Source organism: Phaethon lepturus, unplaced genomic scaffold (assembly GCF_000687285.1).
Source record: "Phaethon lepturus isolate BGI_N335 unplaced genomic scaffold, ASM68728v1 scaffold5219, whole genome shotgun sequence".
NCBI lineage: Eukaryota > Metazoa > Chordata > Aves > Phaethontiformes > Phaethontidae > Phaethon > Phaethon lepturus.
In genome coordinates this window covers 65,351-81,871 of record NW_010564040.1, presented here as the reverse complement: position 1 = coordinate 81,871, position 16,521 = coordinate 65,351, and the positions used below count along the sequence as shown (strand labels likewise).

The window sequence follows — 16,521 nt, the reverse complement described above, 5'->3', positions numbered from 1 at the left end:
GTTCCCCCCCCCCCCCCCCCGCCAAACTAGTCTTAAGTGGGACATATCTATTAGTCCTCTATTGAAAACACTGAAGTCTTGATGTTGGTACAAGCCATCCAAAAGAAGTAAGACTGCTAGCTGGTAAGTTACAAAACCAAGTCTTACAAATGAAAGCATCCTCATGCCTGATTAGTCCACCTAGCTCAGAACTCCCTTGGAGAGTAGCTGCTAGCACATGCTTAGAAAAGAGATCTTCCCCCAGTATACCCTTCCAGCTGCTGAAAGACTGGTTTAGGGGTTTCTCAGGGCGAAATTCTACCCAGGTTACTTGTTGGAACATCAACTGATGGATCTATTTCCCCATAGACACTTTCCTCCTCATGATTTTGCCTTTTGAATTACTTGTTTTGAATCTGTTTGTACTTTCAGCTTCTATGATGTCCTATTGCAGTGTATTTCACAATTTAATAACACTTCCCCCCCCATACACAGAGGAATTAATGTCCAAAACCATACAATGCTCTCTTGTTCTCTTACTGTGTAGCTGTTACTTCCTTATGCACTATTCTTTTAATCTTCATCAGCATCAGTAGCCACTAAAAGCCAGTTTGTTACTGACTAGCACAGTATGTTTTGGCTTTATAAAATATTGTCTCCTTCAGTTATGTTTTGTTGTCTGGTAGAAACATGCATTGTACCACTGTCTCCTGTAAATGCACATTTCAACATAAGCTTTCTTATTTGTAGCTAAGCCATTAGCAGACTGCAGCCCTCAAGCACTGTTGTAACTAAAATCCGTGTGCGTAGGTTTTTGTAGAGTGTTTGTCCAGTTTCCTACTCTGTGTAACTTAGGACAGTAATCTATAGAAATAACATATGCGACTGCTAGACCAAATGTGGTGGTGGTGAGGACACTACCTGCATATTACATGTTCTGTGGAGGGCTGAAATATTTTTTTCATTGTGACTGCAGGCTGGTTTTTTTTTTCTTTTTCTTTTTTTGGGGACACACACACAGAGTAATTATAAAATATTTAGGAATGAAAAGTTTTGCTGACTTTAAGTATGAACGGTGTGTATTTGCTGCATTAGAGTGTAAAAGGAGCATGTCTTAGGTGAGGATTTCCATTTTATCCTCACCATTTGACAGCAAACTGTTTTGCTCTACTGCAAGCTGACTGCTCTGAAGTAGCTACAGTTACTTCATTAGGCTTTGCACATGAATCTCTGGTTACCCCTTCCCATTTTGGGGAAGACTGACATGTTAATTTTTCCCTTGCATCAACACCAGGAAGAAAACTGGCTAAACATAATTCTCTATCTTATTAAAAAAGAGAAAGGAAACTCTGATCCTGCTGCTTTCATGGTTGCTTGTGGAGGGGCCTAGCTTTGGTAATCCTTCAAGGCTGGCTACAGGTCTCTCTAGAACACCATGGGAAGCTAGAACTTTAGGACAGAAGTCCATGCTCACAGTAATTATTATTTTGTATTGAATTTATATCTATTTTTTAAAAAATCCTGTAGCAGTTATAGCAGGATCTAAGCAAAGAGCCTCCCAAACTGATCAGAATAGATTTCATCCAGTGATAAAGACTTGTCCTGCATGCACACAGCTTCTTAGGTTTCATCATGTCTCATTTATTTGTGGTTTTTTTAAGACCTTTGTTTCTGTTGTCTATAATTTCCTGCAGGTTACTGGGAATAGAGGAATACAGGAAGAGAAAAGCATGGATTATGAATTTGCAGTTTGGGCAGTGATGGCGAAAGGGAACAGGGGCTTAAGGGTTCTCATGCAGGGAGCAGAGCTAGGGAGGGAAGGGAGCCTTGTGATGGCTAACTCTGTAGAATTGCTTAAGAAACGGTGTCATGCGTTTATAAAAGCATGCTATACCTTGCTGAAACACACTGTTTAGAAAGCCATGCATCTGGGAGACCAAAAAGTAGGGGAGGGTCTAGGTGGCTCCAGCTAGCTCTTGGAGGGAAAGGACCATTGGTGAGGTGCTGTTTCTGCTTCTCTCAATCTCTTTTTTTAAAACTTCCTTTAAACAAAAACAAAACACACACACACACACCCCCCGCCAAACCCTATATTTTAAACTGAAAGAGGCATCGTCTTGAGTTTTTTTCTGTCAGAGGAAGAAATGAAGGGAAGATATTGAGAGGCATGGAATTATGTACGTAGCAAGGGCACACCCGAGCTTTGTACGAGAGAGATTAAAGAAGTAGAGAAGAGGGGGAACTGAAACAGCTGCTGTCAACTGGAGACATGAAGGAAGAAACATTAAGCCCCTGACCTGGTAGAGGAGAGGTGCGAAGCAGTGAGTGGGGCGGGGAGTCCCATGCCCCTGAGTGAAGAATGGAGCACTCAGTAGTGAATGGGAGAAAGGTATTTGGCATAAAGGAAGACAGCAAAGATCCAGGAACCCCAACAGGTTCAGAAGGATGGGAGCTCTTTCAGAGGGAGCTCTTTCAGAGCTCCTTTTCACTAAAGGAATGCAGGGAGTCCCTGGTGTGCATGAAAGGCGCTTGAGCTATAGTAAGATCTTTTATTTTTTTTCCTCCCTGCCCTCTCCCCCTTGCTGTAATGCAGGTTTAAACAGCCCCCTCCCTTCTCCTGCTATTAGTACGATTGTACATAGTGTGCGAAACAGAAGTGAGGGAAATGATACATGTTTGGGGAGAAGAGGGAGGAGGTCCAGTAAAAATGTCTCTCTTTATTCTGGGTCTGTTCCAGAGGGGCACTGGGTAAACCAGGGTGAAATTAGTTGCTGTGTTGTTAGATTAAGGAAGTGAGATTATGACTAAATGTGATCAGTAATTAAGGGGGGCTGAATCTTTAAATGTTGCATAAGCTTGGGCAGTGGAACTCTCCGGGCTTGAGAGCTTTTCTTGAAATGAGTGGTAAGGGACCTTCTTGGCACATCTAGTCTTCTGCAGCTGTCCGTGCTCTTCTGTCATGCAGAATCTCAGGAGCAGAAGAATGAGGAGTGCGGAGTGCTGTTCAACCTACACTTTTTCCTGAAGGAGAGGCATGCCACACATAGCTGTCAAACGCTATATGCACTGTTTTGCTTTGACACCTTCTGGTTCTGTAGATGACCAGACCTGCTGTACCAAATCTGTGTGTGACCAGATTCTGTGGCTGTATCATCTTTCAGACATCCTTTTTAATTGAAGCGGAGAAGCCTTCTTCCCCCTCTGCCCCGGGTTTGTGTTCTCTTCTAGTTCCATGAAAATAGCATCTAGCTCTGGCCAAATAATACATTTGCTTGGACAGGATATAACTTTGGGCAGAGATAATAAACACCTCATCAGTGAAAAGCTGATGATTATTGGGAGCCTCCTGACCTTTCTGCTGAGCCTGTCAGCCATGTCAGCATTCTCAAATGCTCTCACTTCTCTAATTTGCAAACTACTTGGGTCCAGCGTGGGAAGCCAGCAGGGGACATCCCTGGATGAAGAGCCAGGCATGTGAGAAGGTGGAGGAGATGGCAGCTGTAGCTGTATTGAGAGGGTGGATAGCAGAGAGAATCTGTGGTTATTAGGAACTTCAGAAACCTCTGTGTACCTTTAGTGATCTGGAAAACTGTATTTTACCGATTAAAACATCAGAGCATTCATTTAATCTGCAAAATCATAGTTGATCACAAGTGACCTTTGGTTATTACCACTTTGGATTAAATTTGAACTGACAGCCTAGGGATGAAATGCACCGGAGTGTGTTTCTAAGCTCTTTGACAACTATTCCCCTGTTCTTACTAGGATCTTCTCCCCTTCTCTGCAACTGTGGGGCTGCAGATGCATCTGCTACAGGTGAAGATGGATACAGATGATCCTGATGAGGATGAGGATGAAAACTCTCCCCCTCTTTCCAGATCATCAAGCAGCAGAGCATTTTAGTTTTGGAGTCCGGGGGGACTGTTGCTTTGATTTGTCCCAGCAGGAGCTAATGCAAACAAACTTGGATCAGCAGTCTTAATGATTTTAGCTGTACTATAACTTGCTACTCGACAAAAGCCACTGCTTTGTCAAAAAGACCTAATAACAGAGGTTTGAGTTGAAGCTGATTCATTTGTTTATTTTTGCATTTAATGTGTTATACTTGTTTTGAGGTAAGGTAAGGGTAGACGATGTTACCTTGAACAGAATTCTTGCATCATGTTCTATGCGTTCTGGAAACTTTCATAAACTGACTGCAGTAACCAGCATGCAAGCCTTCTGTTTTGGTTGGAATTAAGGCTGTATTTCATGGAGCTTGCATTTCAAAAGACTGTGATAATACCAAGCATATGGCATATAGCACTACAGCTAATGATAAAAAAAAGTGACATAACAGGTTTCTGTTCCTGACTAGTGTTTCAGTTATGGAAATGATCCAGTTAAATAAGAAACTGCCCACACTCTGGCATTTGACTTAATTGCTGATGTGCCTCACACTGAGTGGGGTGTGAATGCAGATTGGTTAAGGAATTTAAATTGCATATTTAGCACTGGATAGAGTCTACTTTTGTCCGTGATAGGGAGAACCTGATGACTTTAAAGCAAACTAAGATCTATTTCAGTTACAGGTAGGTGGTTGCAAAAGGAGGGGAGCCTAATGCAACCAAAAAACCAGTGGTGTCCTGGACAGAATTGCCAGGTGTGGCCTGGCTTACTTGCCAGAATACAGGGATTAGCGTGACAAGTTTTGACAGATCTCAAGCTATCTTTTCTTAAGTAGTAGAAGTATGTCACGGTAAGGACACCTTGTAAAACATTGCAGATTACCTTGGTGGCACTTCACAGTAATATTGGTGGTAAAATTGGAAATGTCTTTAAAATACTACTTTAAAGGACTACAGTGAAACTGGTGGTTTCTCCTAGCCTTTCTGCTCATAATGCTTCATTCATAGCTCTGTGTCAAGAGCTGCCTTGCTTGAGAATATCTGTTGTTCTCCATACAAATAACATTTGTAATAATAACAAAGTTATTCTGAAAAAGCTGGTATAGGTACTGTGGTAGCTTTAGTATGTGGACTATATCCCAAGTAAAGTGATCCTAGCTTCAACAGGGTCCTAATTGTGCTTTTATGTGCTGAAATACTGGAGCAATGGCCCTCTATTTTGGAAAGGTAGAGGGCCAGAACAGGGACTGACAGGTAGCCGCTGCCCCCCTGCAGAATGTCTGACCAAGTGAGTTTGCACCAGGAGAGGCCCTTGAGCTCTCTGTTCCTCCACATGGAGGTGGATCACGGTGATCTGTGAACCGAGGGTGGCCATGGGCTCCTCCTGTTGTCCATAGGCTCTGTCCTTCCCCCTTTGTCAAAGGAGAGAAACTTTTTCAAAAGATGGCTAAGAACTGATTTTCTGGTTTAACCCCATTTCCCAACACAAAATTCCTCTGTTTAACTGGACTAACAAGGAGGAAGAAACCTAAATAACCCAACTAATTCCACTGGTAAACATCAAACATGTATTGCTGCCATCACTTGACCTGGATTTCTATAGTGTGATCTTTGAGGGTGTTATCAGATACCAGTATGTTAAAAGTCCATTGGAATGAGAATATCTACTCATCCTCTTTTACCTGCTGAAGGCTTCCAGCATCTTGGAAGGCTTCCAATTGATTACAATTTTTTTTTAGTTTCCTTGGATTAAGGGAAAGACAACCTTGCCAGTTTTGAAGAATTTTCTAAGTTTTCTAGGCTTCTACGTACATACAAATCCAGACTTCTCACCTATGGCTGGAGTCTCCAATTCATTGACTGTTGTCTTCTTCAAAGCTGGGCAAAGCAGCCAACCATTTGACTTGAAACGGTGGAATATTTTATTAATGAAATTATCCAAATACTGGGTAGCAGGAAAATCATAAATTTGCTCACAATATTGTTTCCATATTGAAAGCACAAAATTAAGCGGTAACATGGTGTATTGGCCAGCCTTGAATACATGAGGAAGTCTTGAATAACAGCAAAAAAAGGCTCAGAACAGAAATTCCCTTAAGCATGCTGGTTCTTGGGAAGGATGTGTTTTGTGATCAGCCTAACGGGAGGCACAACTTTTTTCCTAGCTTGTCAGTGAGTGTAACGATGATGACCAAACAGAATGTCTGGAGGAGCAGCTCACCTCGTCTGCATTCTTATTGCTGCCTTCTCCTGTCCCTGCCTATGAACTGATTGGCAACTGTTATTTCTCGTTTTTCCCCAGCAGTGACACTGGGTTTATGCGAGTGTGGACAAATCTCCGCTCAGTGAGATTTGATCTGTTGTCTAAATCTGCTTAATAGCCTTTACTGAATTTAGGAAATACATGTAAATCATGTTGGTCTATTTGTCCTGCAGGAGAGGAACTGCAGAGGTGTAGAGCCACAGCAGCTGTCCCTTACCTGGGAGTGGGGAAGGATTCAGCTCTGTGGCTGCCTGTGGCTGTTCACTTGTTTAACCTGCAGGTTGCACTTCCAACATTTAAACCTCACTTTGACTCTCTTTTAATGAACAGTGGTTCTAAATGTTAAGGATACCACTGGAAACTACTTGAGGCAAAAATGTTACCTGTACTTTGTTCAGAACGTGTTATAAATAATTTTTAGTAAAAACTAATTCCTAGACAAAGACATACTGACTGCATATGAAAATAATGCTTTTGAAAGATACTACTGTAAGACAGTTCCTTTGAACCTAAGACTGGTGTTAATGTAACTGATTCACAGCTTGTTTTGAAACTCTTGATAGTCTATACTAAGTGGATAGTTGCTCCTTCATATTTAGTGAATGACTTCATTTCTTCAAACCCTTGTCCAAAGTGCCTATGTATTCAATTTTTGTATGTTGGAAAAAAAAATCTCTTCCCCTAAAAGCTGAAGTCTTTATTTAGTAAAAGGTAATGGGGTTTTATATCTGGATGTTGTAAATCTGAGCAAATCATCTAAGCGTCTGTCACATAAACTGCTGAGAACTTTAGTAAGTGCCTTACTACTGCTTTCTTTTTTAAAGATTAATTTTATTTTCATAACATTTTTCAGCACAAAGAATACAAATAATTATAGAAATACTGTGGGTTTAAGGTAGAAAAATAAGTCAGTTGATGCAGAAGAGAGGTTAAAGTGTTGGGTTTTTTTTGTTTGTGGGGTTTTTTAAAAATAAATAGAAGGACCTGTATTTCACTGGTGTATGTGGAGTAATTCATTATAGTAGTTAGTACATGTCATGTAGTAATGTACAGAATTTGGTTTGTCCATTAACTAAGTAAAAAATAGCACAATGTAGTATAGTTTTGTGCTGAACATTATTTTATCCATAATGAAATAGATAATCAGCTAAGAAATTTGGAACTGCCTAGTGACTTTTTATGTGAATCTCTTTCAGGCACCTTTTTGGGCATACATCCTGGGTGCATTAGGACTTTTTATCTACCAGTCTCTGGATGCCATTGATGGGAAGCAAGCCAGAAGAACAAACAGTAGTTCTCCTCTAGGAGAACTCTTTGATCATGGTTGCGACTCTATTTCCACAGGTAGCCTTAACATACTGTTACCCATCCTAGTTTTAAAAAGTTACGTATTTTCAAGAGGAGCTGATTAATCACAATTTGTTGAAATTGGAAAGGACCTCTGGAGATCATCTAGTCCAATCCCCTGCTCAGAGCAGGGTCAGCATGTTCCCTTCTTTTAGGGTAACTTCACCATCTCCTGATCACTACAGCCAAGGCTGCTCCTGACCTTTGCATCCCTGACCAGTATCGGGGAGGATATTTCAGAATTACCTTTGGCAGATGTTGGGTAACATTCTGCTCTTACTTACTGGACATCTTCATATACAGTGTTCTTCGAATGAGTTAGGTGGTAAACAAAGAATTCCGTAGGAGTATGCTTAGAGGTCATTACTATACATAGCCTGTGTTTTCCAGTAAAGTACAGGTGATGTCCAATAAGGGATTTTAAAGACCTAAGAGATTGATGCTGGCATGTGAAACTAAGGATTCCGCTTTAGGAGTGAGGTGCCAAAATATCAGTTTGATAATAAGGCATCCAGCCTGGCACTCAGGAGAAGGATAATTTATGTTCCTTAGAAGAATGAGTTTTTAAAAAAGTTGATTTGGAGTCCTTAAAAAGTACGCCTTGCTCAGTTTTACTGTCCATAACTTTGCTGCTGTTGGTGGCAATGCCCCTACTTCTATAAAAGCTTAATGGCCGAAACATTTGTCCTGGGATTTGGTATGTTCTTTACACCTCACTTCCCAGAGAAGCACAACTCTACCAGTCTCTCTGAGCTGGACCTTTCAGGCGAGGCTGTCAGTGTCGCAAAGAACATGAGATGACAAGGCCAGAAGAAGGGAGATCAACCACTGTAGGCTAGAAGTGGGGCCCTCACTTGGAAGAAAAGGAGTCCTGTGTTTTGGTCTCTCCTGTCAGGACTGTCCTTGAGCTTAGCTACTCAGTAAAGTATCAGTAATATCATTACTTTGTTATAGTGATATAAAATGCCTTGTGATTTTTTTTTTTTATTTTATTTTTCTTAACTGCAAGCGAAGAGGGTATATGACTAACATGTTCATTTCTGCTTTTCAGTTTTTGTTGTCCTTGGATCCTGCATAGCAATCCGACTAGGAACAAATCCTGACTGGTTGTTTTTCTGTTGTTTTGTGGGACTGTTCATGTTCTATTCTGCTCACTGGCAGACATATGTATCAGGCATACTAAGGTTTGGAAAGTAAGTAGGCATCTTTAGAAGTACATGTAGCTTAATGTCTGAGACTGCTAGCTACTTGATTTCCATTTCTTGTTTTTTTTCCCTGCTGTCTCTTCCTCTCACCTCTTCCTCATCTCCCTTCCACCCTAGCAGACTTATGTTTTACCTGGCAAGAACTTTAAAACTCTGCATAATAGTGAGCAGAGGAGTTGGTCTTTTAGCAGCTGATTTCAGCTATATATGCTTTGTTTGCATGTGTTTGGCTTTTTTGTCTGTGGATTTGTTCTCAGAACCCATACAAGCACCAGGCAGGCTCAGGCCAGAGAGGTCTTCTCTGCAGTATAAACAAGTGCTCTGTGTAGGAGTAGGGACAGAGCAAGCATCTACAGTACCTTCCTTTGCAACCTCCCAGCCACAGAATGTTTTCAGCCCAGGGGACTCTGAACCACACGCATTTTGTAGAAATTCCCCTCCTAATGAGTTTCCCTTCCATAAGCATCTTCAGTCTTCCTTCGAATGAACTCTGCATCCACTGCCACAGAGCTATGGCAGCGCTTGAAGAATTACCCCAGGTTTGTGTGGGGGCTTTGCTTTTAATCTGTCTCCTATTGGTTTTGATATCCTTTAGGTTTTGTGTCAGGTCACAGTTCTTGTGATTGCTGTGATGCTGTTCATGACTTGGTAGAAATTTCATCTGTTCTTACTGCACTGTAGGAGGAGGAGTCATGACATTCATGTGGAAGATAACAATTTCAATTCAATGCCTAATAGTGATCACTGCACCCTCCTGCAGCTGTGGTGGTGCCTAGCCACGGCCTTTTGCTGTTTTTAAACAGTGAGCTCCACTTTGGTAATGATTTCCGAAAAGAGGAAAAGATCAGAGACTTCCATAGCAGCAAAATTGGAAATATGTGGTAGATGAAGGCTATCCCTCTGGTAATCCTAGTCACTTGCTAAGTCACCTGTTTATAGTCCTACTTAGCTCTGACCTGCAAGAAGCATCTTAGCAAATCTGAGCATCACTGGGCACACGGGCTAGTGATCAGCTATCCTTGCATACTGTTTGATGTTGGTCTCAAAAGAAAGCTGTCTTTGTGGTAACACTATTTTTTTATTTGCTGAAAATGTATTTTACCACACAAACTATAACTCTTCTACCTGCCTACCCATCCTAGTGGTTTTTAGGACATCTTGTGCTGTAAACAAAAATAGATGCTTTAGAGTGATGGCTGAGATAGGATAATTTCTGTACGTGACAGTGGACTACAGTGAAGGGAGATGGACTATGCCATGAGCACTGGGATTTTTCGTAAATGATTGCTTTTGTGTCCCTGTTGTTCTTGCATAAAATGTGAAAATTATTTTCCTACATCAGGAAGGCACTGAGGCTCCATGCCACGTAAAAACTTCTTTATTAAAAGCTTAATGGCTTCTACATAAATATAGTGATAATGCATAGTACAAGCAGTTCAGAATGGCCTGGTGTTCCACACTTACTGTTTGAAGTTAAATAGACACAACTTTTCTCAAAGATAACTTATTTCTGTTTTGTGAGAACAGGTCAGAATTGTTTCAGGGCTTGCAATTTTATTTCTCCTAAGCATGGAGGTGAGAGGCTAAATGAAGACAATAGTATGTTGCTATAAGTATGATAATACTTAACAACATGGACGGAAGCTTTCACTGATGCTGTTCCTGAATTAGTGGCACTTGATTTTAGAAGTCAAATAACAGATGAGGGAGTCCTAGTGCTGATGGCCAGGAAGGATCAGAGCAGCTGGGTATTGTGCCACTGTCCGGTTGTGCAAAATACCACACAGTGTCTGATTAAAATCTGATTTGGGCTGTGTTGCAATTAACTGTCGAAGCTTCTGTAAAGTTATATACTAAACTTTGGCACATATAATGACTCAACTTAAGTTCGAGCCTCCTCCCGCTGCCAACAAGCAGCAAGTTCAGTACAGCTTAGAAATCTAGGTCTTAATAGCGCAGAGTGCAAACTCTGAACACTTGCACTTGCATATGGATGCTTTTGCATGACGTAACAGACAAGTTCAGCATGCAGCTACAGCAATGACTGGGCAGATGTAAGACTTCATCCCTGGTAGCGAGGGAAAAGCCCACTCCCAGCCATGCTGTCCCGTTTCCCCCCTGAACAGACTCTATCACTTGACTTAAAGCCAATCCATGAAACAGAAGATTAAAAAGACAGAAGATTAAAAACCTACATAAGGCTAGCAGGCTGAACTGGTTCACCTCACAGTCCGATGAGCGCAACAGCTAGTACAAGTGAGGGAGTGGGATGGCATAGGAAGGAGAAGATTACCCATTTCAGTGGCTTTGGACAGTGATGAGCACCTCAGCAGCTTAAACTTTGGCTCTTCTAAGACTAGGAGTCTGAAGCTCGTGATGAAACTTAGCATATTATATTGCAACCTTTCCAATGAAAGAAGAGGGTTTAATGCTACTGTGATTATCAAGATCAGATAAATGTTTTCCATTAGCCAAGAGTTGATTCCTATCTTCCTTTAAAAATACAGTTTCCTGTGCAAACAGTTCACATGCAAAGCAAGTAATGATACGTGTTGACTTTGGTCATAATACCTTAAACCAGCAAATTTATTCTAACTGGTTAAGGAAATGTATGTTAAACATACATTGTCACTGTTAGCTGGTAACTTCAGCACAAAGATCAGGTACCTGTCTCAAAACCTTCAGTAGCATAAACAGTACTTTAGTTGTGGACTTACTCATTTTATTTAATTATTTTAAAGCTTTATTGAAAAAAACCAATTATTTCTCTCAAGCTTCTTCTTGACTTTTTTATATAATCAGGTCTTCTCAAAACATTTCATCAATCAAATAAGGAAAAAAAGGGTTTGACTATCTTGTCCAAGAACAAAAAAGGTGGAATAGAGAGTCTAGACTAAGGAGCATACAAGGCCACCTATTTTAAGAACGTTTTCATGGAAAAAAGCGAGATATCAATTACATGTCCTCTGAAACAGGAAAGATGCTTAGCTATCTGCTGACTCAGTCCTCAAAATACTGCCCTTCTGTTTTGCTGACTGTATCTGTCAAGTTTTAATGATATGATGGCTTAAAGAAATCCTTTCTGTCCCAGCCTGCACGGTCCATACTTTTATATGATATGCTTTTAATGGAAATGTTTGTTTTCATTTACTATGAGCTTGCTTGAACTTTGATTTGACACTTACATAGCAACAACTGTGTAAATATATACAAAATTCTCAAATGTATTCATTAAAGGTTTTCTCCCTATTACAATTTTATGTAGCTTGCTCTAGATAATGAGTATAGGTTTAATTTTAAATCTTAACCAAAGATGTGTCCCTCCATATAGATATCTTTCTCAGCCAAGGAAAATCATATTCTATATACATTATGTAATTTGAAGTACTTTTACGGAGATAATTTGAAGTCACTGGGTTTTTTATTTCCCTCCTTGCCCACCTTATGCTTACAGTAAAAAGACCTTTAACTAAATTTCCCTTTTTTTTCCTTCATAGAGTTGATGTAACTGAAGTTCAGATAGCCATAACCATACTGCTCTTGATATCTGCATATGGTGGAACAGCAATATGGGACTATAAGGTAAGTGTATTAAGTATTCAGAGTTCCTGTTGAGTTTTCAGGTCCTGTTAAGTGTTCACAGTTCCTGAGGTATTTGAAGCTACCTTCTGCAAGTTCCCTCAACACCTACTAGTTATCTAATGTTCTGGTTTAGCTTATTGTACAAATGTAGGTTATTTTTATGTTGTAGTTAACTTAGATATAATAGTGTGACTTCCTATGCACAAATTTAGAGTTACATTAGAGGAAAAAAAGACCCCATCTGCCACATACAAACATCTGATCTGGAACTATACTCTGCAGATACTTAAGCTTTAACAAGTAGGTTTTGTTCTAGTTTTATTTCTTTTTTATATTTTATTGTAAGACATACATTTCTGTTTGGTTAGGTGATTTATAGGATGCTTTATTTTAAAATTTAAAGATTAAATACTTTAACAAAACCATGGGATGAAGTTAGGGGGTTTTTGGTTAAGTAATCCATATTTACATGCCAATAGAGATGTACTGATTTTTAAGTTATGTCAGAGCTGACATAAATGTAAATATCTATATTTAAAGAATTTTTTTCTGTCCAAAAGCATTTCCCAATCTCTGGCTTTTATTCTGATCTTTAAAGATGCGCTTCAGTGGACAGGATCAAAAGTATATTAGACAAACGTCCTCATCCTTTCTAGGATCTTTACTCAGAAATGTACAGTTCTGCTTGGTTACAGCACATAGAAGATCTGAGACCATTCCATGCTATCGATAACCAATGCAAATTAATCTAAATTCAAATTAACTCACAAGTTTACTCAGCAATTAAGAAACGTTTAGCTAAACTTTGTTTCATTTCCCCATCCTGCAGGACACTTTTGTTCTGTTTTTCAAACAGCTTGTTTTCATGTCGGAAAATAAAGTAGATGCATTAGACTTTTTATGATTGATTTTCCTTCAGTATTAAAATCTGTGGTAGTTATGCTGTATCTCAAAACAATCTATATTCAAAAATACAGTCAATGGTTTCAATTTATTACTACTACTGTTTTTTTAAATCCTCTGCTGCCTTTGGAAGTTTCCTTGAAACTGCAATTGATTCTGAAAGGTAAATGTTTAATTAAAATTTTTATCTGGAGATTTTTCTAAATGCAAAGATACAGCATACAAATAACATGTATCAAAACACAAAGCCTGCAGATGGTGTTTCTGTTTCCTGTGGTTTAGTCCTGTGTTACCCGGTGAAACAGAAGGAACTATCCTTCTCCCCCCATCTCATGCCTTGGTGATGCAGTAGTCTGTGTCAAGTTTTCGTTTATGTAGTAAAAATATGCAAAGAACATCGTAAGGACAAACACAGTAAGATTTAGCTGAATTTCAAGATGAGAACTTAAGTACTCAAAAGTTGAGTTTAAACACTATGAAAGAAATTTGTCATCTCCTTAGAAGGGAAGAAAATTCCAAACACTGTCCTCCTGACCGTGTTCCTGGGAAAGCAAGTGTTCAAATAAAACAATTGTTTAGTAGGTATCAGTAGTTTTTTAATCACTTTTCAAAAAGGTGTTATCCTTAACTTTTAGTATCTTTCTCTTGTTTTTCCTGCTAAGGTCCCTTTAGTGGGCTTAGAACTGAAGTTCCTTGCAGTTTTTGGCATTCTGTGTGGAACAGCACTTTCTTTTTTCAATTACTTCCGTGTCATCTTTGGTGGAGGGGTTGGAAAGAATGGATCTACAATAGCAGTAAGTTGCTTTAAAAATCTTAGCGCGGTTTGAATAGTTTATGCCCATGATTTATTGCATTTCAGATGATCGTAAGGGTTTTCTCTGTTTAAGCATTTAAGCAGGCAAGTATATGAGTGTTGGATGGCTAAAGCAAAGACTTCATTATCTGCCTTCTTTCTGCCTGTTACTGCATTTCTTCTGTCACAGGAACCAGCAAAGAATTTTCTTACAAAATTGATTACTGGTCACTGCAAAGGATACTAACAGCATTGGCATAATGCTAATGGACTTTCCCTGAGTTTTGACAATGCTGGGTTTGTTTTAATGGTATTTGCAATAAGCATAAAATCTGGACCTTAATGCATGCCCGAAGCCTAAGACAAGTTTTCTGTCCATTTGTATTTCAGGGAACAAGTGTTCTCTCGCCAGGCCTGCACATTGGACTACTTATCATACTGGCCATTATGATCTATAAAAAGTCTACAACTCAGCTGTTTGAAAAACATTCTTGCCTGTATGTCTTGACATTTGGATTTGTGAATGCTAAAATCTCACAGAAGTTGGTGGTAAGGAACCTTGTTTCAGTCCTACACCTCCTAAAACTAAACTGGTTCTTGGTTTAATGCTTGCTGGATCAGTGGGCACTGCACATTTTCCCATTCTGCTCTGCCACTATATTACTAGTTTCATTGTGCCCAAGACACTGAACTAGACTCAGGCTCCTACAGAGAGATTATATATGACACTGATGCAAAGACATACTTTGTGTTGAAGGTATTGGTTAGAACTTTCAGTTTTAACTTACTCTTAGAAATACCGTGTCTGTCCTTAACATCATAACTCTGGTCCCTCAAGCCTTACTAATGGTGCTGTGACTTTTGATTTAATTATCTGAACTAGGAATTTACTTTAATCATTAAAATGAAGAGATTTTTTTATCTTTATCTCTTTTGTAATTAAAAACCTCATCAGTGGATTAAAAAAATAAAATCTGCCTTACTACATATTTACTAACAACAGTAATGGAGCCAGCTGATTTTTATTCCCCACCCCCCCCAGCATGACATTTTTCAAACACTAGAAAACAGGTATTTTACAGACTGTCTTGCTGAGTAGAGTTCACCTAGTGAGCTACTAACTTGGTGCAAGAGGGGGAATGCTGATAAAGAAGACTGAGAGCCTCAAGATTTAACTTGACGCAGTTCATCTGTTCTGTCAAACACCTTATCTGCCTTGCTCATTCAGAGCACCCCTGGGTCCTGGTAACCAGCAGTCATCGCTGTACGTATGTCAACTCACTCACAGACACTTCTGAGCAAACCATATTTCCCTTGATGCTTAGGTGTAGCTTTGAGGGTAGTTGCTCCAGAGACAAATCTGTAAAGGTAGTGGGGAGAGGATTTTGTGGGTTTAGCGCGCTCAGTTTTCTGATACTATTTCAGGAAGCCTTGTCTTTCAGGCACTTGGGAGCGAGTAACTGCAGTAAAAACTTAAGGCGTGACAGGCAGGAGGCCCAGCGGAGACATGAGCCACGGTTTGCACGGTTTGTGTGGATGTGCCAGAGCTGCGCCATGGGCGCTAACCCTGCATAGCTGTTGCACGTCGTGCCAAGACATGAGCCAGGAACTGATTGCTGCCTGCAGCAGATCCCTTTAGCAGGACTGGTGCATCCTTAGTTGGCTTAGAGTGGAAGCCTTTGTCAGCTCTGCTCTGGATGTAAGCCTTTGTGGTTTGTCCTGTCTTCAGACTGGGACACCCACAGGCTTTTCTGTGAATTTTGCTGTTCAGCATAGAGTTGAACATTATTTATATTATGCTAAGAGACCACTTTGTTCACAGGAACATCTCAGTACCTTAATCATACTTGCCAAGTATCCACAAGCAAGGAAGCAAGGAATGACAGGGTGATTTCTTATGGCAAACTTGGCACCTAGACTACTTTCCTTCTGCCATGTTTGAGCTTCCTGGTATGGACTCTTCATATGTCCTTTATTAGGTCTCCAACTTCTTACAAAAAACCTCTTCTCTGCCTCTCAATTAAAGGTGAGTTTAAGTTGTCTCTAAGAATGCTAAACATGGAAGGGTCAGGGGGTGTGTGGGGAATAGATTCCCTCCCTCCACCCCCAGCAATCTTCTGTTGGTCATTCTGTAAAGTGTCTCTGTGCATACATCACTGTGGTGGGTTGACCGTGGCTGGATGCCAGGTGCCCACCAAAGCTGCTCTGTCACTCCCTGCCTCAGCTGGGCAGGGGAGAGAAAATACAGCAAGAAGCTTGTGGGTCAAGATAAGGGCAGGGAGAGATCAGTCAGCAATTACCATCGTAGGCAAAACAGACTTGACTTGGGGAAATTAATTTATTGCAATCAAAATCAGAGTAGAGATAATGAGAACTAAAACCAAATCTTAAAACACCTTCCCCCCACCTCTCCCTTCTTCCCAGGCTCGCTTTTGCCCTGATTTCTCTACTACCTCCTCCCCTGAGCAGCGCAGGGGGATGGGGAATATGGGGCGTGGTCAGTTCATCACACCTGGTCTCTGCTGCTCCTTCCTCCTCAGGGGGAGGACTCCTCAAAGTCTG

The 16,521-nt window shown here is 40.3% G+C and overlaps 1 protein-coding gene across 1 annotated transcript in view; it reads left to right on the top strand.

Moving 5' to 3' along the window:
- Positions 1 to 7,325: 7,325 nt before the first annotated feature.
- The window catches only part of CHPT1 (choline phosphotransferase 1), a gene marked incomplete at its 5' end in the record, with an annotated part of 11,340 nt that continues 2,144 nt past the window's right edge, over positions 7,326 to 16,521 (top strand). The window contains 4 exons of the mRNA XM_010294726.1: positions 7,326 to 7,473; positions 8,528 to 8,669; positions 12,179 to 12,263; positions 13,829 to 13,960. Of these exons, the coding sequence (XP_010293028.1) occupies positions 7,326 to 7,473; positions 8,528 to 8,669; positions 12,179 to 12,263; positions 13,829 to 13,960 (507 nt within the window). The remainder of the gene's footprint in view (positions 7,474 to 8,527; positions 8,670 to 12,178; positions 12,264 to 13,828; positions 13,961 to 16,521) is intronic.